This window comes from Sinocyclocheilus grahami, unplaced genomic scaffold (genome assembly GCF_001515645.1).
Source record: "Sinocyclocheilus grahami isolate Dianchi unplaced genomic scaffold, SAMN03320097.WGS_v1.1 scaffold54.1, whole genome shotgun sequence".
NCBI classification, from domain to species: domain Eukaryota; kingdom Metazoa; phylum Chordata; class Actinopteri; order Cypriniformes; family Cyprinidae; genus Sinocyclocheilus; species Sinocyclocheilus grahami.
In genome coordinates this window covers 6,061,661-6,086,397 of record NW_015505233.1, presented here as the reverse complement: position 1 = coordinate 6,086,397, position 24,737 = coordinate 6,061,661, and the positions used below count along the sequence as shown (strand labels likewise).

The 24,737-nt window shown below is 39.2% G+C and overlaps 3 protein-coding genes across 3 annotated transcripts; 1 reads left to right on the top strand and 2 right to left on the bottom strand.

Annotated features, from left to right (window-relative positions):
* Positions 1-869: 869 nt before the first annotated feature.
* zmpste24 (zinc metallopeptidase, STE24 homolog) lies at positions 870-6,061 on the bottom strand. The gene is made up of 10 exons (XM_016269841.1): positions 5,670-6,061; positions 5,299-5,445; positions 4,905-4,991; positions 3,869-3,985; positions 3,620-3,772; positions 3,394-3,535; positions 3,109-3,287; positions 2,928-3,032; positions 2,428-2,571; positions 870-1,804 (listed from the first exon to the last, which is right to left on the bottom strand). Exons 1-10 carry the CDS (start codon positions 5,775-5,777, stop codon positions 1,580-1,582), a joined length of 1,407 nt encoding a protein of 468 aa, XP_016125327.1. The 5' UTR covers positions 5,778-6,061; the 3' UTR covers positions 870-1,579.
* Positions 6,062-6,648: 587 nt separating this feature from the next.
* dynlt1a (dynein light chain Tctex-type 1a) lies at positions 6,649-7,742 on the top strand. The gene is made up of 5 exons (XM_016269846.1): positions 6,649-6,830; positions 6,953-6,994; positions 7,154-7,277; positions 7,376-7,453; positions 7,580-7,742. The coding sequence occupies exons 1-5, from the start codon at positions 6,804-6,806 to the stop codon at positions 7,648-7,650; spliced, it is 342 nt and encodes a 113-aa protein (XP_016125332.1). The 5' UTR covers positions 6,649-6,803; the 3' UTR covers positions 7,651-7,742.
* A 154-nt stretch (positions 7,743-7,896) lies between these two features.
* Positions 7,897-21,633, bottom strand: rlf (RLF zinc finger). Its single transcript, XM_016269840.1, has 8 exons — positions 21,351-21,633; positions 15,950-16,104; positions 15,669-15,750; positions 14,151-14,286; positions 13,679-13,881; positions 13,447-13,583; positions 13,131-13,272; positions 7,897-13,040 (listed from the first exon to the last, which is right to left on the bottom strand). Exons 1-8 carry the CDS (start codon positions 21,564-21,566, stop codon positions 8,085-8,087), a joined length of 6,027 nt encoding a protein of 2,008 aa, XP_016125326.1. The 5' UTR covers positions 21,567-21,633; the 3' UTR covers positions 7,897-8,084.
* Positions 21,634-24,737: the final 3,104 nt, after the last annotated feature.

Genomic DNA, 24,737 nt, shown 5'->3' with positions numbered 1-24,737 from the left:
CAACTATGCTGTTATAGATGCAATAAAAAAAATGAAAAAGCTAAGATTTGTAAAATATTAGTCTCAGGGTTTAATGTGTTATTGCAGTTGTATGTATCTGTCTGTGCAGATTAATGAAGAGCAAATATATCAAAACTTCATTTTTGCAATGTAAATGTACAAATGTTTTTCTCTTTGATCATTTTGTACTCCTAAAAAATGTGAAGAGCATTTAAAGAGCCTGCAGATTAAAAAGAAAAAAAGAAACATTAAATGGAAACATAAACAAGCTTAAAGCAAAGCTGTTGTGATCTGTTTTATTCATAGTGATGCAAGTTCATCTTTCCAGTCCAAACATTCCAGATGTCACAAGACACATTCCTTGAGGAGTAAGTTTGAACATACAGCCATATAACTCTCTCTAAGGATTTGTTATGGTTTAGGGCTTATTTTCAACAGGTGGGCATTCTATGGACTCTTCAAGCCACTGCTACTCCGCATTAATCCATTTATATGTCAGTCACATTAAAAGCCTTGAGAGTTCAACATTTTGACAAGATTGCATGCCAAATTTAACATTCTTAATGTGAAAACTCACAGAATCCTCATAAATGCAGTTTCCACCAGCAGAACTCTGTTACTATTAAGGGCTTCAATTCTCTGAGGAAATGGGGGAAATGTGACAGCATAATTTTTCTACACATTCTCATAGCAACATCTTGCACACACAGGCACAGAGAGAAAATTAACTAAATAAAACAACATTTCTAACCACTCATTAAATATTTTTAAAGTCAACCTGGTCCTTGTATGTTGCTCATATTTCACAAAAATTTACAGTATATATATATATATATATATATATATATATATATATACACACACACACACACACACATATGTTCAAACACCTTTAATTGGTAAAACAAAGAACAAAATTATTTCAAAAGGTTGAAAGAACTCAAATTGGAATAGACATTTTAATTGGCCTAACTGAGCCAAACGAGTTCAGAATAGCAGTCTAATTGGGTAGTCCATAACATCTGTCATCCAATCCATTTAATTTCATCTGACTATACTGCAGACAGTTCTCATTCCAGTTTCAACAAACAGACATTATTTAAAGTACACCAGCTGGCACACAGTATTAAATCCCTTGGTAAGAATCTCTTGGTTTCATACACTGCTAAGGCCCCTCTGAAATGTTTTAACCTCCTCTCTCTCACGGTTCAAGTGGATGACACAAAATTTAAGTCAAAATGCATGGATCTAAAGAACCGGAGGGGGCAATTCACAGTTAAAATGTATAAACGAATTAAAACAATCAAAACCATATCAAGAACAATTGCAAAAGGCATACTGAAAACACAGACTCAAAAATCATTACCATCTTGTACACTGAGCTATCTGAAGCCATCTGAAATCAATTTACACATCTTTCCAGGGCGATAACAAACAAATGGCAAAACCCAAACACTTGGGAAATAAAAGAGAGAGAAGGAGAGAGAAATAGGCATCGATATCAGAGGGCCATTAGAGGCCGGTGGAAACCCTTTCTCGGGGGAGCGAGTGGTGAACGTGGCGCCCCCTTGCAAAGCCGTCAGTCTTGCTTGGGTCCAGTGAGGGCCCTGAGCCGCTCTAGCAGGGGAGGATGGGAGTAATGCCACATAGAGAAGAGCCAATCTGCTACAGGGAAGCCTAGGTTGTCCTTATTGAGCTTGATGAGAGCAGAGTACAGCTCAGATGATCGGCCCATATTGCGCGCGAATGCATCTGCCTGAAACTCAAACCTTCGGCTCAACACCGTCAAACAGAACGACAGCAACTGAAGTGGGAAAAAGAAGGTGAATTGGATCAGATACATCTGAAGATCCAGAAAATGGTTGTATTTAGATTTCTTTACATTTATTGCCATATCAGCTTCACAGGCTATTACATGGCAGATACAGATTAAACAATTGACAACAGATTGAATAAGTACAAATATTTTATAAAATTAAACTTGGAGAAAAAAAGACTACATTTTATATATCCAACTTTATAAAAGATTCTTTAAATGTACTTGTGATAAATACTGTATAAGTTTTTTTCTGGGCCCATTTTAGAAAATAAGTACTTATTTAATAAGTCTCATGACAATAAAAAATAAATAAAAAAATAAAAAAATTTACAGACAAGTTAGTGCTACAAAATTGGCATTTTGGTGATTCTTTGTCTTTTAATAAATGCCAATGTCCTAGAATCAATCTAGTATACCCATACGACACCTTGCATACACAACTTGATTACCCTAAACATTGACCGTGTCATTTGCAAACGCACTGTAATGTCCTGCATGTAATTCTAAGCAGAAATATTCACATAGAAGGTAGAATATGCATAGTTAGCAAACAAATCCTCATGTATTTTTCAGAGAGAAAGAAGAAAGGAGAGAAATGCAAGAGGTACCTCATTGTAAGGTGAGAAGATGAACTGAAAGATGATCATCAGCCCGATAAGAGTTGGCTGGGTGTCATGAAAACCAAATGCAATGAAGAGCTCTTTTCGACCAATCAGGACAGCAAAAAGGAAGAAACACAGGAAGGAGTTCATCTGTAAAGAAACGGAGTCGTTAGCATCCTCAAATTATGGTCCTCGGATCATGCGCCCTTAAAATTCTGTGCCTTTGGTGTCTTGTGTTTTTTATCAGCTACTGTTCAACCTAATCAGATTCTACTTGAACAACCGGACAAAACAACATTGCAGAAATGTGCCATGACAAAAACAACTGATATAGCAGCTGTGAGAAATACACAAGACAAGAACACATTTCCTTTGTTAAGACTGTGTTAATCTGGCAGTTAACAGCTGTTAGTTAGAAAGGAAAAATCAAAAAAAAAAAAAATTGTTAGGAATCTACAACACTGGAGTTTAAGCTGTAAAGCACAGCCGCACATACAGCAACTCACCTGGCTGATGACAATGTTCTTGACTGTATGGCCTAGTTTCCAATGCCCCAGTTCATGTCCAAGAACTGCCAGAACCTCAGGGTTACTGCAGCCCTGTTTCTTGTTCTGAATACAGACAAAAATGTAAAAAATTAAAAATAAAAAACCATTTAATCTAATTTGTTAGTGATCTGGCTCTGACCTTTGGTTTGGACTTGCTCTCATTGCCTGCTGCTTCGTTCTCCTCTCCCGTTCCTGGCTCTTTCTCTCCAGATTTATTTAAAGGGGAGTAATCCTCCAAAAGAGTGTCGAATAGCACAATGCGCTTGTTTTTGAAGAAACCATAGAAGTATGCATTACTATGGGAAGATCTCTTTGAACCTAGAAAAGAGAGCACATATATTAGGAGAAGGGCGATTATATTCACATACATTTAAAGTTCTATAGAAAGTAATAACATTTAAAAGATGAGTATGGTTTGCTCTACCTTCCACTACATAGATCTTGGTGAGGGGGAAGTAGATGGACTTTGACATGCTCTCAATCGCACTCTTCAGCTCTCCATCTGGCAGCGGAGTGAATTTATCAAACAGAGGGGCAATGTAGTCTGCGTAGATAGTCACCAGAATCTGTAGAGCAAAATGGGAGGGACAGTTCAACTCACTTTTTCTTTTTCTCACAGATAACATTCAGTAAAAGCCAGGAAAACTGACCAGCGAGACGACGAGTGTGAAGAGCCAGGCATAGATGAAGAAGTAATCACCACCGATCTTGATGATGTAGAGGAGCAATGATGTCACTGGCAACAAAATACACTGAGTCACAGCAAACTTCTTGAGAGCGTCTTTCAGGAAGAAACCCACTGTCTATAAAGAAGGCACGATAGAGACATTTCAATACATCTTGCCATTAGTTTTATTTCTGCTATGACAGTAAATAGATACGAGCCAGCCTTTATCTACCTGCTGGTTGAATCCATGCTTTTCCTCAATAACAAAAGTGCTGTAGAGGCTCCAGGGAAGGCCAGTGAGAGCACTGAAGAGAGTTGCCAACATCAGGAACACCAAAGACTGGGAGATCTGAAGGAAAGAAAACCATTTTAAATAATGCAGTACCTTTTAAAAATGTTCAGAATAGCATACTAGTACAATACTTCTAAAGTACAGTAGACAATCTTTTTTTTTTACTAATAATTTGATTGGACTGCCAAAAAGCAAGACATTTACACAAAAACCTTAAAAATGAAAACAACCAAATTTGTTTTCAAGATGTTAACAGGACACCACTCACAAGCTGCATGACGAGGTCAAGTGACAATAGGATAATACCTACTGCTTCACAGTGTATACTGCACAATATTCAGCATGCAGTAAGCTGATGTTTCATTCCAAACATACATAACATGACTTTTACCTAGATTTGTGCAGTCTGGAGAAGTCAATGCTATTTGCTGAAAATCAGAGCAAGACTGCAGATTTTGGCTAGACAGTAAACTGCGTATTGTATGATGCGCACAGACTTTTTTTTAGCTCCAAACTATGACTCCATCCAGTTGGAGAGTATCAAACATGTTTTGAGCCAGTTTAAGGATAAGGACACAAGTTATTTTCATTTGCTATGCATCTGCTAGCAACAAGTCACATGTTTCTGTGTGAGTCTGTTGTGTTTGGAAAGACTTGAAAGTCTGGTAGTGTGTGATGCCTAGATTTTTCTGTCACCATTTGCAAAGTCGACAAGCGTAACATGCAAAATGTTTTAAAATTTGTTCAAAAGTGGTGTAGTGTATTCCAGCCTTCAGTTTCACAGGAGTCGAATTCAGCTGAAGTTACATAAACATAAGTAAAAGCACCATATACACATACAGAACTAGGACATTAGACAACTTTTGCGGGCCAAAATTCACACATAATGAGAACAAATTCTAGAAATATTATCTAAAAACACACACACAAAAAAAAGAGTCTTTTCAACCAAAAGGTTTCCAGAGAATATACCTACCTCATACTCTGCACCAAAACCAAAACGAGCTGTGAGAATCCCAGACACTTTCCAGAGGAACGGGATTCCTCCCAGGAGCAAAATCAGCTACAAAACAGAAATAAATTAAACATGCTTAAAGAGGAAAAAACAGATGCAAGTGGAAAAGAATCTTGAATGAAGTCCATTAAAAATGAAAAAGAAAAGATTTGCAGTCCAGTATTAATTAGAACGAAACCTTAAGGTGCATGTTTTTTTTCTCACCCATAGGACTTGTAAGAAACTTACAACTGAAACCTACAGACGTAAAGTTATCTGAACATAAAATAAATACTAGCTAATATGAAAAAAAGACTCTGCATTACACTTGGAAATTTAATTTAATTTAAAACTTTGAAATTGACATGAAGCTCACCGTGCCCTCTGCCTCGGAGTAGAGTCCAGACCAGAAGCCAAAGTTGCTCTTGTCCAACTGATAGAGGCGAGACTTTTCAAAGGTCTCTGAATCCATTATCTTGCCCAGCTCAGTGGGCACATGCATTGTAGCGCTGTAGATTTTCCTCTGTGAAAGGTAAAATGTGTCTTTGTTTATACAAGGTCTAGAGTAGTTCATTATTTCAATACATTACTATGCATTTGCACAAAGCTCTAAGATGAGATGGGTTTTGGAATATGAATTTTTCCCAAAGTCTACCAATTAGAATAGAAAATCATAAATGCATAAAGTGTCTGCCTTTAAATGCTTTCCGCAAACACGACCAAGATAAACAATACCCATATGCTGACCTGTCTATATGCGAGGTAGGCCTCCCAAATATACACCGTCCATGAGAAGACCAGGACAGCGTAAAAGATTTTGTCTTCAACTGGTAATGCAAGAATTTCCAGCAGCATTATTACGGCTTGGCAGTTATTTGTTGGCACCGTTAATTAGCTCCGTGATATCCAGTGATTCGGCTGTCTGATAGTCATTCAAGGCAACAGATAATCTTCGTACCTATTCCAACCCAATACGAGACTTGAACCTTACGAGAATGTGTATGTTTTAAGTCCATATATTGAAAAACGACTAGCAGGAATGCACAAATAATGATAACTCATGCTCTATCACTTCCTTTCCCATTCATGGGAAATAAGGTGTAACCAGAAACTGTGTTCGACCAGACACAACAGCAGAACGAAACGGGTTCCTGATTTTTCCCCCTAAATGCATGGTTCAGAGATTTAAAATGCACTATTTATGAGGTAATACGTATAGTGATAAACTCGATTTATTTACACAAGCAACTACAGGTTAATCAAATACTGCGTTTAATTCATCTATTCTACTACAGTAAGACTGATAGTCATGGCTAAATAATAAATACACAAAAATTATTAAGAGTAATCATTAAAAAATAACATTTGTCAGACACTTGCGTGTGTTTCTTTATCTTTGGGCACCTTTATGCACACGGGTATTTATACAGTATTAAATCAAACAAACTTCAGTTTTTGAAGCGTTAAAATGAGACGTGGTAGTTGAAGAAAAAAAAAAGGTATATATCACCGATTAACAGAATGTTTTATTGTGCATCATTTTAAAAAAAATGAAGCACAATACTTTTATGCAATTGTATTCGTTATAGATATAGTATAACCCTTCATGCACGAAAGCTAAATAAAAATATTTCCCAACTATATTTTCCAGTTTTGCAGTGTGCTGCAAACGTCAAAGCGTAATAAGAATTTGCTGCCACATCCTCGACAAAAACGTTAAACGTTATTGTCGTTGCTTTGTTAGACAAAAACTGACAAAACAATGAAGAACACAATCTTGCAAGCAGCGAGTCTGTGCCGTGATTACCATCCAGGCAGTGACCCTGGTCTGTCTCCATAGATACTACAAAACACTACTATACTAAATACTAAAATCCAGCAATGGACGAGGATCAGTCTGCAGAGGAGGTAACTGACACAAAAATTATAATAGTAACGTGTGATTCCTACTTCTAAATGTACGCAGTAGAGATACTAAATTTTTCTCAGACGTACCTCAAAGCTGCGACCTTAATTATGTTCATTCACAGACTACATTTGTTGTGGACGAGATTACCACAGTTATCAAAGAAGTAAGACTCTACTACATCACCACACTGTGTAGACATGGAGTCAATCTTCGACAGTAAATTAAATAACTTTGATTGTAGGAGTAAATACTTAGAAATGTAAATGATCGATATTTTATTTTTCAATAATCACTAGTGTATTATGGGGTCTTTTGACAACAGGCTGTTGAAAGCACCATTGGAAACAGCTCTTACCAGCACAGTAAAATCAACCAGTGGATGTCAAGCATTGTAGAGTCAAGTCTAAGCCAGCTAACTAAATTAGGAAAGCCTTTCAAGTACATAGGTATGGTAAGAGGCCGTTAAAACTACAATAGTACTTATGTAAAGGTACAGTACCCGTAATTTCCCCCCAAATTCAATCTCTTATGTTTGTTCACCCAGTGACATGCATCATACTCCAAAAAAATGGGGCAGGTTTGCACACTGCCAGCTCATGTTTCTGGGACAACAGTACAGATGGTAAGACATATTGAAAGACTGGGCAAGTATTTCAGATTTAGTTTTCTTACTTTAATGCAAAACGGCCCAAATCCAAGCATAATCAAGAAATTGCTTTTAATGATACTGACTTTTGTTTTTCTACAGGGAGTTGCACGGTACGATGGGAGAATAAAACTATATACTGCATTGTTAGTGTTTTCGGGCTTGCTATTTGAGGATGAATATCAACATGCAGGCCTGTCTCCTGTTCAATGGTTTCCAAACATTTTTGTAAGCCTCATAAACAAGCAAGGATGTCCCTGTTTAATTTGAATAAAACTTGAATAAATTTATTTGCAATTCTAATTCTGCATTTGTGTTTTCTTAGTGTATATAAAAAAAACTAAATGTAACATGGATCTTGTGGAGTCATTTACAGTGATTGGTGTGATGTGTATACAACATAATACAATATGAATTTTCAAAATCATTTGTCGTTCTTTTTTATTTGACCTTATTTACAGATATAAACATTCACAACTTCACGATCAAGGTACCTAATCCTGGCATCAAAGAACCAAAATTGTATCAATGATATAAAAAAATACTATGAAAGTCTCTCAAATAAAAAAGTGGGCCAGTTTTAACTGCCTTGGTGCCCAGCGGAAGATTATGCGTTAGTTTCAGAGGGTAAGAGATCGAGAATGGAGGTAAAGGACTTTGGCCTCTCTAGAACCACCACAGGCTTCAAGAACTGAAGTTGTTTTATAGCTTGGTCCCCACAGCCCCCTAAAGCTCTCTCCAAAATCAGACGGAGATTCTGGATAGAGGTACACTCTCCTTTAGAGATCAAGTGCCTCAGAGGGGATGAGCGAAACTTGCGGCTTCGGGAGATTGGGGCTCCTCTCTGAGTATTCTCCTTAACCGAGCAGTTTCGCCGGAAACAATCACGGCGTCGAGGAGGATCAGGCTTAGTAACTACTGCAGTCCATGGCTTTTCACATTTGATCTCCTCCTTCTCTTTAATGAACTTCAAGAATGACGACTCAAAGCCCATAGGTTTGTAAGTTGCGATGTCAAAAGCTCGTGGGGCTAGACTGTGAGTTACAGGATCCTTTGAGATGGGTAAAAGAGGGACTAGAGGTGATGGTTCAGAGAGTTCATTCTTCCATCTGAGGGGCTGCCGAGTTGGGGTGGGAACTGATATGGAAACAGTAGAAGGAATGTTAATAGATTTACTGTCTTTACAAGAGGGTTCAATTGAACTTTCATCAACAGCGATTCTGAGGGTAGATGGTGGAGAGAGGTCAAGCGGTGGAGGGCGAATAAGGGGAGGTGTGGTTAACTCCGACTCTGACCTGTCTTTGTGCCTTGGACTCTCCTCGGAAACAGACTCTTCGGGGTGCCTGCTTGACTTTGGGGAGCCATAGAGCAAATCCTCAGTAGCAATAAGCAAACTTCTGTCAGGGAGTGGCTCACCTGAAAACTCGATCACTTCCTGACCCTTTGATTCAGTTTTGATCGAATGGAGGCTCATTGGCAGTGATGTGCCACCTGGGGTCGCAGGCTCAGACTGATACTCCATTTTAAGGACGCCATTTGGAATTCTTGTTAAATCAGGGATAGCAGACACAGCGGATTTCTTTTGGATTATCTCCTCTAACTTTTCAGCTGTGTAACATAATTTGTCCTTATTGTCAGTCAACTGTTTGCGTCTAAATTTGTGAACGCTAATATAATGTCGATTTAAACTATGCATGCTCATGACTACAGAGTCACAATTCTGTACCATGCAAGGGAAGGCCACAGGAAGGCAGCGGTCCTGGCACATCTGCAAAGCCTCCTCATGCGTTCGCAAGACAATCCTGTCAAATCCTTTTTTTAGTTTAATTTTTGGTTTCTTAGGTACTTCTTCCAGCTCCTCCTCTGCGGTTTCTTCAATTGACTCAAAGTTCTTGTCAGAACGAGAAATTTCCTGATCTTTGAGGCAGCACCTCATAGGCTGCTTAAGAGGCAGCTTTTGGGAATCTTTCAACGACTGGGAAGAGGGTGAGATGATTAACTTTGTTTGGCATCCACTATTTGACTCATCTTTTTTAGGTGTACTCTGAAGACGCACCACAAGGGAATCAGATGGATCACAATGCCTATAGAAAACATGCTTTTTATAGCTTGATTTAAACTCGCTGTTCACAGATGTAGCAACTGGATTCAGGGGAGTCTGGTTCTGGTGAAACTGACTTGTGTGACGCAAGAGGCTGCTGTTGAGATGGTAGGACTCATTGCAGTTAGCATAGGTACACTTGAACCTTGGTATAGGCTCCTCTGATGAAGCCATTTGTCTTTTTGGTATGTTCTTAGACTTGCAAGGCATTTTCGATGTAATTTTCTTGTTGTGCACTCTACGGTAATGTTTAGTAAGACTAGACAAGTTGTTAAACTGCTTATCGCATCCTTTGTGTTCACATGGGAAGCACAACTGTGAGCGGTTATAGTGATGCACCAACTGAAGGTGGCCAACAAGAGCATTCTGAGTATTGAAGGCAGCACTGCAGTTTTTATGCACACAATGAAAGGGTTTATTGTATTTATTGAGGATGTAGCTCAGATTCCCTTTAGCAACCAAGCGACGACTTCCCCTTACATCAACATTTGAGTGGTTTACATGCGCATCAGTTTCAGAAGGGACTTGGCTCTTCTTTTCAGCTTTAGCTTGTCCATTTTTTCTATGAAGCTTGCGCTTCCACAACCGATAATCTTGTTTTTGGCATTTTTGTTGCCACAGGTGTTTTTCTCGTCTTTGTGTTTTAACATCATCCATCTTCAAAGACTGTGACTTCTTCCTGGTCCTCACCTTAGATGATGACACCACGGGTGCTTTATCAACTAGCTTTCTTTTAAAAGAGCAGCTCATCTGTTCAACAACAGCTTTATTTATGTGATGCATATGTATATAGTGGATCCTCAATTCTTTTTTGTTTCTGTAGCTCTTGGAGCAGAGATGGCACTTGAAAGGCTTGAATATTTGAGACTGAAACACCTCCATCTCTTTCACCTCTTCCTCAGAGTAAGCATGAACCTTAATATAGTGCTGCATTAAAGCATGACTAGTAACACTCTGGTAGCGGCAACCTTTAGCTTCGCAGATGTAAGGTTTCGTTGTGGCCTGCACAAGGAACTCGCTGTGTGGTTGATCGTCCTCCAAGACAGAATTTTCAGTGCTGTCAAGCATTTTGGAAGGCTTGAATGTTTGAGACTGAAACACCTCAATCTGTTTAACCTTTTCCTCAGAGTAGCCATGAATCTTAATGTAGTGCTGCATTAAAGCACTACTGGTAACGCTCTGGTAGTGGCAGCTTTTGGCTTCGCAGGTGTAAGGCTTGGTTGAGAGCTTGCTTTGCAGTTGCTCCTTCTCAGGGTCTTTATTGTTGTCACGTGCTTGTTGTGATTCTGGCTTGCTTGGCAGCTTCTTTGAATCACTACTCGATACATGAGATCTCACCTCATTTTTGTTGTTCGATGCTTTGGCAGGTGACCTTGCTTTCAAGGTAGGCGTGCAAGTGCTCTGTGAATTACGCGTAGCATATCTAGTGCTGGGAGAATTAAGGCTTAGCTGACTCAATCCAAGCATGATCTCGGTTAGTGCTGCACCAAGTTCCACGCTTGAAAGGGTTATGTCACAGTCTATGGACTCAGGAGCAGGTGAGGGAGCTTTTTCATGATTAGATTCCTCCGTTGATGACCTTCTTAGAGTGTTATCCTGACCACTTTTATGCAATTCATTGGCTTGAGTCTTAGAATGCTTTGCTTGTACTTTCTTCTTGCATAATTGATCCTCCTCATTAAATTTGTCTGGATGAGCAATTCTCAAGTGCTTCTGAAGTTCTCTTGCAGTAGTAAATGTCCTTCCACACCTTTTTAAGCCACACGTAAACTTCTTACCATCAAAGCAGACAGCAACACATGTCAACGAGACCTTAGATTCCCTGTTGGCCAACAGCTGTGAAGAACCTGAACCTTTTTGGACACCATTCTCTACTTCTGCCTTTGACTCAGAGCTCTCCACAACCGGGAGCAAGAGTTTCCTTTTCATTTTTCTCTGTGTCTCAAAGTCTTTCCCTGTAAAGCTGATGTCATGGGTTGCCAAGTGCTGAAGAAATTCTTTGCGAGAGTAGAAAAAGTTCTTGCACCCTGGACTGGTGCAAGTGTAAGCAGCATTGCGGAAGTGCTGCGCCTCATGGTGGTAGAGCTGCCCAAGGTCACAATAGGAGAAACTGCAGCCTTTCAGCTCACAGCCGTAGGACAAATGGAACCCATGACTATGCTTATGAGCTACAAGTTCATTGGTGGTGTCAAAACGGGCACCGCATCCTGTGACCACACACATGTAGGGATGCTCTCCATAATGGACCCAACGGTGCTGGCGATGGTGAAAGGCAGTCATGAAGGTCTTCCGGCAGAAAGTGCACTTCTCCCGACGATCTTTCATCTCCAGATAATGTTTCAGGTTGGGATCTTCACTATCATGTTCATTTTTGATGTGCACACCCAAATATTTGAAAAGTTTAAAATTTCTTGAGCAGTTACTGGCTGGACACTGGTAAACGTCATGATTCTGTAACTTATATTGTGTTTTAATGTAGTCAAATGTAATATAGTCATTTTCTACTTGCTTATCAGGCACACTGGCGGCTTTCTCTAATATATGTTCTAATACAACAGGGTCATGGGTGGACTGATAGTACATGGCTAGAGAAGGGTCTAAAGGAATTTGACCTGGCTCTAACTCATCAAAACTATCCTCCTTGAAATATTGTTTCGGGTCCACCTTCTTCACTTTTTTCTTTTTCCAGTGACCCTCTGCAGGAATCTGAATGTGTGTTTTAGAGTGTGGCTCAAACTCCTTTTTACTTTTAAACCTTTGTAGACACACAGGGCATGTCCACACATCATCTTCCATGTGTTTTCTGGCATGGTGACAGATTCGTGTCTCAACCACTTTTTTATGGCATATCTGACAGACAAATTTATTCTTCTCTTGCTTGTCGGATCTCTTAGAGACATGCTCTGAGTCTTGTTTCTTTAAGACTTTTTGGCCTGTTTCGGTTTCTGCTTTTTCCACTATCTGCTCTTGCTCAGTGCTGCTAAATACATTAATTTCACTTTCAACTTCTTCCTCCTTCCCAGCCTCTTCATTCAAAACTGCTCCAACATTACACAGCTCCTCTGGTACTGCTTCATCTTCTACTTCTTCCTCCGGTTCCAACCCCAGTAACTGACTGCAGTAGCGCTTCAATGTCTTCCAGTCCCAGAATTCAGGATCAAATGGCCAATGTGCTTTCAGAGAAAGTAGCAGCTCGCAACGCAGGGAATTTGGAATAATGGCATTTTCCTCATCATATTTTTGATCAGGACGTGTGTAGAGCTCCTCAAGGACACCAAAGGCTTCCTGAGTAGGACATAAGAGGAATTCTGTGAGCTGACAAGCCCGTATAACCTCCAGATCGTCAGGGAGGAGACAGGCAACAGCTTTGCAGACCATTGTTTTCGCGTCTACATCTTGATTTGGAAGCCGAAGAGCCTTCACACACAGTTCAACTGAAACTGCTAGGCCAAGCTGCACTGCCTGAAAAAATACAATAGACAAAGTCAGGAACAGCATAGCATACATTAAAAGGAATAACCAAGTAACAAGGGAGGAAACAGGTCTATTCACCTCTGTCTGAATTACACGAATGAGGAACAGAAGATGGTAGATAGTCCTAGCAATGGCTCCAAACTGGAGGCACCGTTCAATAAATGATTCAAGGGACACATCAATTCTTCTCTGCAGTTTGCTCCAAAGCAGGGTTAACTCCCTGACAAACACCACAGGAATAAAGAAACTTCATTAGAGATGCCATTCACAGGGAAATCCAGATCTCATGTACACCTGGTATTAGCATTATCTCCAGTGATCCGTTCACAAGTGAACAAAGCTAAATACAAGTACAAAGACAGTCCAGTGTATTTTGAATATAACAAGTCCGCACCAGGAACAGTCCAAGCTGTCTTGCTGTAGCTGCTGTGTAAAATACGTGGTGCACAGGATGAAAGCTGTGCTCTCTTCCCCCTCAGCATCCAAGTTGCAAATAATGTCCAGGACATCTTTTGAATCTATTCTAGAAATCTTATAGACCGAGGGAGAGATAGTAAAATAATTTAGTTTATTATTAAAACATATCACGATCAGAGTCAATCACTAAAGAAAACTGGGTACTTTACCTCTAAAATAGCTTCCTCACTAGGCAGCAGCTGGCACAGTTGGGTGACAAAGGTTTGGCGAAAAGTAGATCGGTTAGGCAGGAGGCTACAGTTAGCACAGGCTTTGTTGAGGATCAGTGCTTTCTCTACCTCCCCTACTTTCTCCAGGTGTTTGATGCGCATTTCCATGAAACCTTCTCCCTCCAAAGCAAGATAGGCATTCACTGTTTCAGAGGAAGACAATCAAAAGTAAACAGCTGAATGTGTTTATCTGCAGATATCAACACTGTCTTAAGGTCTGACTTTAGATATCACATGTTATCTGTCAAAACATCAAACTTAATATTGTGTAATCAATTGTCAGCCTGTCCACATAGCTGAATAAACTAACAACAAACTGTTCAACCACTCTCTACATGAAAGCAGTGAAATGCTGAGTTTGTTTACATTTAATGTGAGTATAATGGCCAAAATTGTATTAATGTGGTGTTACCTTCTTCTCGATCTGTTGACTGGCCGGTAAGAAGTGAAACCAGGACAGGGTTATTCCAAGCTCCACCTTCACCTGTAATGTTCAGCAGGGCATGCAAATCTGTACTGCCATACTGCAGCATGGCCTCATGGGCCGCCTGTACAAAGAGTCAAACCACACCATGAAAAATTATATGTACATAGAAAATCTCATATGTGAACCTGGACTACAAAAACAGTCTTAAGTAGCATGGGCATATTTGTAGCAATAGCCAACAACGGGTTCAAAATTATCCATTTTTCTTTTATGCCAAAAATCATTTGGATATTAAGTAAAGATCATGCTCCATAAAGAAATTTCCTACAATAAATATATCAAACCTTTTTGATTAGTAATATGCATTGCTAAGGACTTCATTTGGACAACTTTAAAGGCGATTTTCTCAATACTTAGATTTTTTTGCACCCTCAGATTCCAGATATTTGTATCTTAGCCAAATATTGTCCTTTCCTTACAAACCATACTTCAATGGAAAGCTTGTTTATAAAATTGACCCTTATGACTGGTTTTGTGGTCCATGGTATAGATCACATCTGTATACTGCTTGCAGTTCATGTGCAGCAAACACACTGATTGTTAGGCAAAAATGGCACTATAGTTTTTTCAGTATTGTTTAGGGTGATTGTAAATTGAATTTCACATTGGGAATCTATTGGCGCTTTTACACTGCGTGGTATGACTCGACACAGCTCAGTACGGTACGGCTCGGTTTGCGTTTCCACTGCAGTTTAGTATCGCTTTAGAGTGGGCGGGATTATTCACATATCGTTATAGTTGCGCTGCCTCTATTGTCGCGACTCCTGAAAAATGTTTTCATTCCACGTCGCCCCATCAAGCTCTCGCTGGATCCGCTCCTCTGCTATCAACAAGAGGAACACCTGTACTTCCTCATCAGACCACGAAACAGCCACTTTTTGGTTGTTAAAAAAGGTGCGCTTGTTCAAAACAGTTGCATTTGATCCTTCGCTGGCTGTGCTGATTTAAATCTAGCGGTTCTGTTGTTTGTGTCGCAAGTTCAGTGACGCAGGTAGTGACGATTCTTTCCGGCCAATCAGTGATCAGCAGAGTTCACACGTCACGTTACATTTTGGTAATGGTACGGTTCACTTGGAACCTCAACCGAGGTGGTACTAAAAAAAGTTAGTGTACCCAGTGGAAAACCCCCCAAAAGTGAACCGTACAGTGCTGTACCATGCAGTGGAAAAGCGCCATATATAGCATGTCCCTCTTTCTGTTTAATACACCAAGAGTACATCCCTGTCTATTGTCCTTGAACAACATTACAGACTGTCCATCATCTGCGACAAGGGTCTTGAGGGCCTGGCAATTATGGTTTGACCCCTAAAAAAAGGTTCCCCTAATCTTCACAATAAGAATTATTTTAATTTTGCCTCTTTTGTTCAGTAAAAATTTAACTTTTGATTCATCTCACACAATAAATTTAGCTTAGCACATAAAAACCCAATAATTTGATCTTACCTGAACTGAACCATGGAACTGCAGCCATGCTTCCAAAGGTATTTCATTTTGAGGCACTGATAACAACAATTCAAGGCAACTCCTGCAGATGATCACAACATTTGGAATAAATCAATATGGTTTTAATGCTCTATGATCAGGTGAGCCAGCAAACAACTGGACAGGATTTCAATTGTTTCTAACTGTTTGTGAAAAAAAGAATGAGATATTTGCAGACACAAATTATGGGTATTATGTTATAGGCTGCCTTTATATATTAGCATCCTAAAATTTGCACTTACAATGCAAGTCTTTTGAGCACAAGGGCAACATTGGGGGAGTCGCCTGTGAGATGCGGCCGGGCAGCAGCAAAACAGTTGATTGACAGACAGTAAACCTCCAAAAGAGGTAATCCGTGTTCCACTGAATTCCTGCTCCCAGCGTAATGCATTAGAGCCTACAAGAAGAAGGGAAATGAACAAGATCATTAAAAAAAATCATTAAGCTATTTAAACACCACACAGATATAATTTGAGAGTCAAGTGCTCTTCAGATATCCAACATAAAGGCCTATTAAAATTCACTAATAACAATAAAAGGCTGTGTACCCTAATCCATTTTTCAAAATCTGTGCACATGCACACAACCGTTCAAAAGTTTAGGGTCAGTATGATTTTCTTTTTGGAAAAAAAAATTCAAAAGGTTGCATTCAATTATTCAAAAGTAAAAGTTAAAGATATTTAAAGCTGCAGTCTGTAACTTTGTGTTCAAAATGTACACAATTTTTATAATAAGCGAGTACACCATGAATCCATTTTCCAAACCGTGTTTTTGGCTTGTCCTGAATCACTACGGTACACCTATGATAAGTGTTTATATTTGGACTATTTTAGACTGGTTCGGGTAGGTAACGCTGCAGAGTAGTCCAGTACCTGCGTGATTCGCCATAGACATAAAAAGAGAGAAGTAGCTCCGGCTACAATATTCTTCTGCAAGACGCACGCAGTTCTGTTCATTAACCGCTAGAGCGCCAAAAGTTACAGACTGCAGCTTTAAAATGTCACAAAAAAATTCAAGTCCTCTTCTTTAAACTTTCTATTCATCATAGAATCATGAAAATCGGAGTTTCCACAAAAATATTAAGCAGCATATCTGTGTAAAATATCGATTTTTCCTAACCACCAAATCAGAATATTAGAATGATTTCTGAAGGATCACGTGACGCTGAAGACTTGTTCAGCTTTACCATCATAGGAAAGTTACAATTTTACATATATATTTAAATACAAAATAATTTTAAATTGTATGAATTAAATTGTATTAATATTCACAACACTACTGTTTTACTGCATTTTTGACCAAATAGCCTAAATGCAGCTTTCGTGAGCATTAGAGACTTTTGTCAAAAACATTTTAAAAATCTTCCCAACCCTAAACATCTGAGCGGTAGCGCATTACGATCAAGAAACAAGACAAAGGTGGAAGAGTTTTGACTTCTTCAGAGAGCCAACCAGGGTCTTTTGAGAGCCTGGCTCCAACACGCTGTCTCTGCTGCAAACCTACATGTCCACACAGGGGAGGATGTGAGGAGAAACCCCTGATACAACACTTCCAAAGCACTCCATCTGTGCTGAGGCGCTCTGATTGGACCTTAGGGATGGAAGCAGATGTACCTAGAGCACAGAGCAACTCCAGATAACCTCCTTGTTCTTCATAGTTCATACACATTCAAACTCCCTTTCACAAACCTCAAGCCTCTGGGATGTTAAATCCCAGCTGATATCTTATTATAGAGAATGAGAGAGGAAACGTCATGCCATATTTAACCTATAAATCTAAGGTTAGGAGAGCTTCCTCTGGGTAACTGGGTATAGCCCTGTTAACCAGACTCACCCCAGAGCAACTGGGTGCTTCCTTCGGAGGCTTTCATTATTTTGAGAAAAAAAAAAGAAATTGATATTTATTCTGGTAATGTCAAAATATAGTCTAAATAGTAAAAGCACAACATAGGACATTACAATTTGCAGTTTCACAAGAACATAGACCTCTTTGGGTTCAAACTAGTGTAATTGTTAACCATCTGCCTGCATTAAAACAAGCCTCTTCCAAAGGTTACAGAAGTGTATTTTAACTGTAAAACAAAGATATATCAGTAGCAGTTCAAGATTTATAGCAAGTAGGGCTGGACGATATGGCCAAAATTTATAACATGATATATTTCTTAATTTTGGTCGATACGATATAATTCCGATATCAATGTTTCTCCAGTAATGGCTGTAAACATGAACGCTACTTTATCAGATAAAAATGCCATCTAAACTATTCTGAAGACAGTCGGTTCCCTTCAGAGATACATTCATATAAAACACCCGTGCCGTGTTATGATTTTGAAACGTGCAGTGCTCATGTTTATTCAACGAAGTCAAACGCCACAAATAAATCAATGTATGGGAAACACTGGTAATGTATATCGAAATATCGGAAATGTGTTTAAAAATCATATCACCGTTATTGAAAAAAAATTATATCGCGATACATATTGATATTGAATTATTGTCCAGCCCTAATAGCAAGCGGCAAACTTGTTCCAACTTGTTTTCAACCAAAACATGGCTGCTCTCGTGAAAACATAGAATTTCTTCCAGCTCCACAAAACATCTGCCCATGGGTTACGTTTTCATTCAAAGAGAAGGACCCATGATGCACACATGAAAAGTGAACGTTTATTACAACAATTTTTAGCAAATTATTAAATATCTTCTAAGGCAGACAGGTAGGGTGTGGCATGTAACATCTGTCAGGATTGAGCCTGACTGGAGTCGTTGCCACAGCAACACTGATGCGGAGGAAAAAGGGGGAGAGCTGAGGTTTCAAATAAACCTAAATGGGGCCTTTAGGTTCCCAACGGAACACTGTTAATGTGCTTGTTATGACCAAATTACAAGTGAAGCACCAACACTGAAAGATTAGCTTTATGGTGTTATGGTCACATTAAAAAAATGTCTTTGCATGAGTGACGTGTTGCTGTCACAAGTAACAGTTATTAATCTTCAACAATGACAAAAATCACACCAAAAGGCATGTGTGCAATCATTTTAACAAAGTTGCAATGCAAAACATTTCTAAAAAAAACTTGATACAAAATGAAGAGTCCCCTTAAACCCCACTTTAAATTCTTGAAAAAAATCAAACAACTAGGCCTAAATTCTATTTAGAATTTATATAGAGATCTTATACCTCTCAGACCAAATTATCTGTACTAAACAAAGTTCGTTTCAGGAGTCTGAAAGCAGTTCACATCAAATTGTTATGTATACACAAATATTCCCAACTTTTAAAGACCACTTTAAAATGAATCAAAACAAGGCCAGGTCTGGGCGGTTGTATGGTTTGTTTATAACACAAATTAGAACACAGTGCACTCTCTCGGTTCACATTTGCATTAAACCAAACAATTCTGCTGTTACTGTACAACACTAATGATGACACATGGTGGAGCTTCTATGAATATGACAGAACAAAGAGCATATACACTACTGTTAAAAAGTTTGGGTTCATAATATTTTTTCATTCTCTTATGCTCACCAAGGCTGATCAACATACAGTGAAATATTAATATTGTGACAATTTTAACTGTTAAACTGTTTTCCACTTTAATATTTTTAACTGCAATTTACACATATAATGGCTAAGTTGAATTTTCAGCAGTCATTACTCCAGGCTTTAGTGTCACATGATCCTTCAGAAATCATTCTAATATGCTGATTTGGTGCTCAGAAACATTTATCATCTTCACTGTTGTGCTGCTTACCACTTTTGTGTTTTTAAAGGGGTGCTATTATGCTTTTTCAACCTTAGCCTGTAATGTTGCTGTTTGAGCATAAAAAAGATCTGCAAAGTGACAAAGCTCAAAGTCCAATTCAAAAGGTGATATTTTATTTAACAGAAATCACTTTTCAAAAACTACAACAAACGACTCGTTTGGACTACAACGCATATTTTCCGGGATTTGTCATATCACAGATATCAACGAATGGGACGAAACCTGGTTGAGCTGCACTAGAGAAGGCAACGAGTGTCATCACTGTCGGAGACACACTAGCTTTCCCAAGGCAGACAAACTTAGAGTGGTTACAATCATCCGGGTTTAAAATTGATTTTGACACTGAAGCCGGCAGGCGGCTATGGTAAAGGATATGACATTTCCCAACCAGGCCAATCACAGCACACACTGGCCCAGCTAACCAATCACAGCACACACTGGCCCAGCTAACCAATCACAGCATATTTCATATTTCAGAAGGCGTGCCTTCATTTGATACAGTAACTATTCGAGCCGTTCATGCCAGACTAGGGAGAGAGGTGCTGTAATAATGTAAAATATGTGAAAAATAACATGTTTTTCGAACAACCTAGTATGAGAGCCTGTTCTAATACACCCCCAAAACAAAATCAAGACTTTGTAAAAGAGCATAATAAGACCCCTTTAAGAATTATTTGATTAATAGAAAGTTCAAAATAAAAAAAAATTTTAAATAGAAATTTTTTGTAACAGTGTAAAAGTTTTTACTGTCACTTTTGATCAATTTAATGTGCCTTGCTGAATAAAAGTATTAATTTCTTTCAAAAAAAAATATTGCTGACCCCAAACTTTAACAGTAGTGTAAAAAGAAACTATTGTACTACTACTACACTTAAATGCAACTCAATGTGCTCCTTCAGCAGACAAAATGAAGGCTTGAGGGTTCAACAGAACTGTTGAAATACTCCATGAAAGTTAGAGTAGATAAAAAAAGTATTAATATTTTTGTAGTAAAGAGATTAACAGTACAGCACTGAAATTTGTCTCTACTTATACCTAGTATGTGTAGTTGAATTAAATCAATCTTTTAATGATGCCAACAATTTTACTAAACACAAAGTACTGTTCACTGGCTGTTAACTTTTAAAATTAAAAACAGCTCTACTCACCATCAATAACACTATATAACAATTATATTCAAGTCGGCTGATTCCACAAAAACAACACGGTGTGAATGGAAATTAAACCCAATCATAACTAAAAACAGATCTGAATGGGAATGCAAAGAGAACTGGGTCTCTAAAAATGGGTCTGAGTTTGAACTCAAGTACGCAAACACTCCCAAGGTTGATTAGAAGTGACACGTGACAGAGGGGCATCAAAGTTATTAGAGACCGAGTACATGCATGAGATAAACACAACGGAGCCCCACCCCACTATCGTGCTGGACCCCCGTTCAAGATATACCTGTTCGCATAATGCATGGAAACGCCGTTCCAAACAGGCCGTATGAGCCAAATCTCAAATACATGATTTTACAGACCACAGATACGCAATTTTAAACAAGCTTATATCCGCCGCAAATACTAAGGGAAATGGTAAGCCGTGCAACACACTATATGCAGAATCAACTAGCTACCACAACCAAATACAGCGTGCTACTTGAAATGATCAACTTAAAGCTCGCAACGTCTCTAAATTAGCTAGTTATTGGGCGTGCATGCCAACACAATTAGCTTATGGTAGTTTTGCGTTTGCATAGCTCACTAAACGGCCCACACGTTGAGATAACATCCACGCATGGTTGTTTTCAGCCACAACTTGCATCTTGGTCAGCTAACGCGAGCCACCACTGCTCTGAAACGTTGCATATAAACAATTCGCATGCATGCAGCGCGTACCTGGCAGAAGTTATTGCAATACTCCGTGGACGATTCTTCAGAAACGTCTTGCTGCCGAAGCTCGGCTTCGAGTTGCTGAAAGGTGGCTTGCAGACCCTCCATAGCGAAAAATGTGTCCTCGTCGAGCAGCAGGCTCTGTCGGCCGCTCCAGTCGAGCTCCGCTTCTGCGTTCTCATCCGCCATGTTCACTGGCATCCACGGCGCGTACGCACACATGCAGTCATGTGATGGTGAAGGGCCTTCTGCTCCAGGTGGGATTGAAGAGAGGAACTCCCCCTGCAAACGTGCACTCTCACACAACACGTTGACCCCGCTGCTTTGAATATTTATTTTGCACAAAAACAAGTGGATTTATACAAAAGGAGGTGTTTTTATATTTACTTTAAGACAAAGGACGGCATGAATATACTAACTTCATCAAGTAATTTCAAACAGTTTTTCAGAGTAATTGTGAAATTCTCAAAAAATGAGCAAAATATAAACAATTTAGATTTTTGGAGTTTGATTTTTTTGTAGCGATTTTCTGTGAATTTGTGATTTTAGATGCTATCTATCTATCTATTACTTAAAATGGTCATCAAAATAAAAACTGCTTGTGTGTTTTTGATTTGTTTAGTAGTAAATACACTAAAACATAATGTTATTTTACCCAGAATGAGTTAATTTAGTAGGGGTTAGAAAGTTGTGGTGAAGAAAAGTCTTCTCTTTCTTGCAATAAGAATTTATTGGACAAAGCAACAAAGCTAAGAAGACAGCCGCCCCATCTGAATTGCCTTTGTTCAGAACTCATCTTTCTCTAATCAGTAGCTGACAAATTATTGTATAGCTAATTTTTTGGAAGTTTCACCCCTCATGCTTTCCACAATTAAATATCACTCCCCTTTGTCTTTAGTTTAATTGTGGTTCCCCAGGGGCCTATACATTTCATATACAATCCTGACAGCGATTTAATAACATTTTATGGTAACACTTTATTTTGATGGTTCCTTTTGAACATTCTGTTTTCTGTAAGTAACATTGCACCTATGTCAACTAACTCTCATTAGAGTATTAGTAGACTGTCTGCTTAAAGGCACAATATGTAAGATTTTTTTATTAAAATATCCAAAAACCACTAGAACAGTGTTATATATTTTGCTGACTTGTGTACTTACATTATCCCAAATGTTTCGTAGAATGTTTAAATCCTGAGAAATAAGCAATTTTAACTAGTGACACGGCCCGTCGGATTGTGTCGCCTGCCAATGACGTCATAACCCCTTGATTTTTGTTTTGTAGAAAACACGGAAACACCAAAGATGCTTTAATATGTTGTGCGTTTTATTAGACCAGTGACGACCGCACAGAGTAGTATAATAACAGAACTTTCAAATGTATCTAGTATGATAAAACAGCGCTGCTTTACCCCATACGCACGACCGGAAGGAGCAGAAGCGCTCGACTGTGGCATAATAAATGCTCCGCTGCTTTCGAGCCGTGTGTCACGCTCGTTCAGCGGCCTCTTTTCGCTTCGACGGCTTTCAGCCTCACCCTGCTTCATTCTACTATGTTAATAAATCATTAGCTCATCCATGAACATGATTTCTGCCCCGGAGTCCCGTCGGATTGCATCGGCTGTGGGGATGAAGACGACAACTCCCATGATTCCACACTCAGTCACAGCGTCATCAAACTACGCCTTTGCCTCTTTGTTTATTTTGAATACGCGCCCTCTAGCGGCGAAAATTACATATTGTGCCTTTAATATATGATAACTTTTTATTGTGATTGTCTCCCAACAGACATTCTACTGACTATAAGTAATTTTGCAAGTACATGTCAACTTATTCTAACCCTAACCCTACCAGTCTACTAATACTCTACTAACACTCTAATGAGAGTTAGGTGCAGCATTACTTATAGCTAAGAGAATGTGTTAAAGGGGTCATATGATGCGATTTCAATTTTTCCTTTCTCTTTGGAGTGTTACAAGCTCTTGGTGCATAAAGAAGATCTGTAAAGTTGCAAAGACTAAAGTCTCAAATCCAAAGAGATATTCTTTATAAAAGTCAATCACGCCTACCTAAAACGGCTCATTCTAACACGCCCCCACATGTCTACGTCACGATGTGGGAAGATTTGCATAACGCCACCCAAATGTTCACACAAAAAAAGAAGGCGTAACTTTTATCTTCGCTGTAGTATTGTTGTTGCCGCCACCGCCATGTTGTGAAGGTGCTGTGTGTTTCGTTGTGAAAGCGAAACTACTTTGTTTGGTCTTCCAAAAGAGGATGATATCTGCTTCATCATGCCTGGAGCTGATCCGTGCTGGTCGCTGAGGAAATACATCAACTTCGCGCTGTGGATCACCAGATCGGCTTTCACCGTGGACGAAGCGGAGTCCAGCCCGGGGTCGTCACATGTGGTTGCCGCTCACTGTAGCTGCCGGTCTCCGCTCACTCTAGCCCGCTGTGTGTGACGCTGTGTGTTTCGTTGTGAAAGCGAAACTACTTTGTTTGGTCTTCCAAAAGTTAAGTTGTATTTACAACACCGTTCCAGAACAGTTCAACCCAAATATTAAGATGTGTGCAGCGCATTTTATGGAGGACTGTTTCCTGATCCTGGTAGAGTAGACTACAATTCCGGCTGTTCTGACTCACAGCCTGTAAGTACGTTTTTTTATATTTAAAGAATTTGCCACTGACGATTCAAACGCGAGTTTTGAGCAGTGTAGAGTAGTGCTTGTTGTTTGTCATTTCTCCGATCACAAATGCAGACATTTTATGTTTACGCGGCGCGATGCCACGCGTAAAAAGACAGTGTAAGGCCGTATTATACAGTAAGTACAATATTATAATCCGTAATTACAGTATGTTCCCACTGGATGCAACAAATGCCTAATTTATAACGGGTTTTAATGTTTTTGTCTTGTTGCTCCGGCCGGTCAGGGCATCACAATATGGTAAGGGAAGTAACATTTCCGTCACACACTTGAGGTATTCGGCCAATCACAACGCACTGGATAGCTGGCCAGTCAGAGCACACCTCGCTTTTGAGACCGATGAGCTTTGTAAAAATCGATGCGTTTCAGAAAGGCAGGGCATAGAGGAGAAACAATAATGTACAGTATGTGGAAAATAATGTGTTTTTTGAACCTTAAACCACATAAACATTACATCACACAAAATAATGTTCTTTTTAGCAACATCATATGACCCCTTTAAATGGATCATCAAAATGAAAGTGGAGCCAATTTTACTTTCAATATCCCCATCACCCGTCTGTTGTTGTGTGGAAATCACCTTAAATCACAGTTGCTGTCACGTAGGCTCGCGTAGGCTTTCATAATAATTACTTCTATAATTGTTTATTATACAGTCTGATCCATATATATTTGGACACTCTGTA

Bases quoted from the DNA above. Each gene is read 5' to 3' on its own strand.
- zmpste24 (XM_016269841.1), bottom strand. From the start codon at position 5,777: ATGCTGCTGGAAATTCTTGCATTACCAGTTGAAGACAAAATCTTTTAC. The intron at 5,446-5,669 runs GTCAGCATATGG...TACCTTTCACAG, and splicing joins CCTACCTCGCATATAGACAG to AGGAAAATCTACAGCGCTAC. The intron at 3,536-3,619 runs GTCAGTTTTCCT...TTTGCTCTACAG, and splicing joins TCACACTCGTCGTCTCGCTG to ATTCTGGTGACTATCTACGC.
- rlf (XM_016269840.1), bottom strand. From the start codon at position 21,566: ATGTGTGCGTACGCGCCGTGGATGCCAGTGAACATGGCGGATGAGAAC. The intron at 16,105-21,350 runs GTACGCGCTGCA...TTCTTCTTGTAG, and splicing joins ATTGCAATAACTTCTGCCAG to GCTCTAATGCATTACGCTGG. The intron at 13,584-13,678 runs GTAAAGTACCCA...TCGGTCTATAAG, and splicing joins GTGAGGAAGCTATTTTAGAG to ATTTCTAGAATAGATTCAAA.
- dynlt1a (XM_016269846.1), top strand. From the start codon at position 6,804: ATGGACGAGGATCAGTCTGCAGAGGAG. The intron at 6,831-6,952 runs GTAACTGACACA...GTTCATTCACAG, and splicing joins AGGATCAGTCTGCAGAGGAG to ACTACATTTGTTGTGGACGA. The intron at 7,454-7,579 runs GTAAGACATATT...GTTTTTCTACAG, and splicing joins CTGGGACAACAGTACAGATG to GGAGTTGCACGGTACGATGG.